Here is a 2,391-nt window from a genome sequence, read left to right on the forward strand (position 1 = left end):
CCAGCGCCGGCTCCCGCTCCCGCTCCCGCTCCTCGTCCCGCTCGCCGGGGCGGCACTTCCGGCGCAGGTGAGGGGCCGCACCGCGCCCGCGCCCGCCCCACCGCCGCGGCGGCCCCTCTCCCTCACCCGCCCGCCTTTTCCCTCCCCGGCAGCGATTCCCACTCGGATTCGGACAGCTCCTTCTCCGGCGGTGAGGCCCGCCTGGGCGGCCGCCGGGCGGCCCAGAAGAACCGGGGCCGCGGGGGCCACGTGGAGCGCGGCCGCATGCGGATGCAGCGGGGCAAAAGGTACCGGGGCGGGGGGCGCCGGCGGGTCCCGCCCGCTTCCGGGGGGGCCCCGGGCGACGCCGCGGCCCGCCGACACCCCCCCTGCGCGGCCAGGCACGACCAGGGCCCCTCCAAGCGCAACCGCAAGCGCAACGCCATGGACTACGAGGACCCCGAGAAGGAGTTCAAGAAGCAGCGGCGGGCGGCTCGCTTCCAGCACGGCCACGCCAAGAAGCTGCGGCCGGAGCCGCTGGTGCTGCCGCTGTCGGGCGGCGACGCCGCYGCCGCCGCCGCCTCCGCCGCCTCCTCCGAGGGCCTCGACTGGAACGAGCTCAAGATCCTGGGCACCTGCCAGGACGTCACCAAGCACTACCTGCGCCTCACCTGCGCCCCCGACCCCTCCACCGTGCGCCCCGTCCCGGTGAGCCCCCGGCGCGGTGCTGATGCTGCCGCCGACGCCGYGGCCGCGGGGCTCGGCCTGACGCCCGCTCCGCCCCGCAGGTGCTGCGGAAGTCGCTGTGCATGGTCAAGTCGCACTGGAAGGAGAAGCAGGATTACGCCTTCGCCTGCGAGCAGATGAAATCCATCCGGCAGGACCTCACGGTGAGCGCTGGAGCCGCGCCAGGGTCGCCCCCGCTCGCGTCACCACCTCAGCCTTGACGGCGGCCGAGCGGACGCGAAGCGGGAGACCCGGGCGGCTCCTGCGGTTCCCCGACTCCGGCTGCTTTTCCGGCCCTGTTTCCCGCACCGCCATCGCTCACCCCCTTGGCGACCCGGGAGCTCCGGCGCTAACCRCCGTCTCTCCCTCGCGCCGCAGGTGCAGGGCGTCCGCACGGAGTTCACRGTGGAGGTGTACGAGACGCACGCCCGTATCGCGCTGGAGAAGGTGGGTCCGGGGCGGGAGCAGCAGTTGCCGGCGGGGGCAGCCGGGATTCCCGGATCCCTGACGCCGGGCGCCTGGCTCCGCTCCGCTCGCTCCGCAGGGGGACCACGAGGAGTTCAACCAGTGCCAGACGCAGCTCAAGTCCCTCTACGCCGAGAACCTGCCGGGCAACGTGGGCGAGTTCACCGCCTACCGCATCCTCTACTACATGTTCACCAAGAACTCGGGCGGTGAGCAGCTGCCGGGGCCACCGGCGGGGGGGGGGGACACGCGGGGGCTGCCGTCCCCTTAGCCGGCCGCGACCACAAAGACGCGGCGTTGAGGGGCCAGAGCGCCCCCGTCCCGGGCGGGAGGGAGGGAGTCCCTGAGCGTTCCCTTGGCGCAAGGAGCCGTCCCCAAGTGTCGCCCCTTAAGCTAGGGGCTTTGGTGACCGTCCCCGCATGTCTCCCCGGTCCGAGGCGCCTTGTTGACCATCCCCGTGTGTCCCCCTGGTCTGAGGCGCCTTGTTGACTGTCCCGCACGTCCCCTGTTGTCCGAGATGCCTCGTTGACTGTCCCCATGTGTCCCCCCGGTCCAAGGCGCCTCGTTGACCGTCCCCGCGCGTCCCCCTGGTCCAAGGCGCCTCGTTGACCGTCCCCGCGCGTCCCCCTGATCCGAGGCGCCTCGTTGACCGTCCCCGTGCGTCCCCCCGGTCCGAGGCACCTTGTTGACCGTCCCCGCGTGTCCCCCCAGTCTGAGGCGCCTCGTTGACTGTCCCCGCGCGTCCCCCTGGTCCAAGGTGCCTTGTTGACCACCGCACCGCGTCCCCCCTCGTCTGAGGTGCCTCGTTGACCGTCCCCGTGCGTCCCCCTGCTCCGAGGCGCCTCGTTGACCGTCCCCGTGCGTCCCCCCTCATCTGAGGTGCTTTGTTGACCGTCCCCGCGCGTCCCCCCGTGGTCCGAGGCGCCTCGTTGACCGTCCCCGCGCATCCCCCCTCATCTGAGGTGCTTTGTTGACTGTCCCCGGCCCCCGGCTCTCCCGCAGACATCACCACGGAGCTGGCCTACCTGACCAAGGAGCTGAAGGCGGACCCGTGCGTGGCGCACGCCCTGGCGCTGCGGGCGGCCTGGGCCCTCTCCAACTACCACCGCTTCTTCCGCCTCTACCGCCAGGCGCCCTGCATGTCCGGCTACCTCATCGACAAGTTCGCCGAGCGGGAGCGCAGGGCGGCTCTCAAAGCCATGATCAAAACGTATGTGAGGC

At 72.4% G+C, this 2,391-nt stretch overlaps 1 protein-coding gene across 1 annotated transcript; it reads left to right on the forward strand.

Moving 5' to 3' along the window:
* Positions 1 to 5: 5 nt before the first annotated feature.
* On the forward strand, positions 6 to 2,387 carry LENG8 (leukocyte receptor cluster member 8; the record flags this gene model as incomplete). Its single annotated transcript, XM_026065565.1, has 7 exons — positions 6 to 67; positions 153 to 287; positions 381 to 687; positions 768 to 869; positions 1,084 to 1,152; positions 1,250 to 1,379; positions 2,173 to 2,387. Coding segments are annotated over 7 exons (1,020 nt in total), but the record flags the coding sequence as incomplete, so codon positions are not given.
* Positions 2,388 to 2,391: the final 4 nt, after the last annotated feature.

The sequence above is a fragment of the Apteryx rowi genome, unplaced genomic scaffold (genome assembly GCF_003343035.1).
Source record: "Apteryx rowi isolate R43461 unplaced genomic scaffold, aptRow1 scaffold_2292, whole genome shotgun sequence".
NCBI classification, from domain to species: domain Eukaryota; kingdom Metazoa; phylum Chordata; class Aves; order Apterygiformes; family Apterygidae; genus Apteryx; species Apteryx rowi.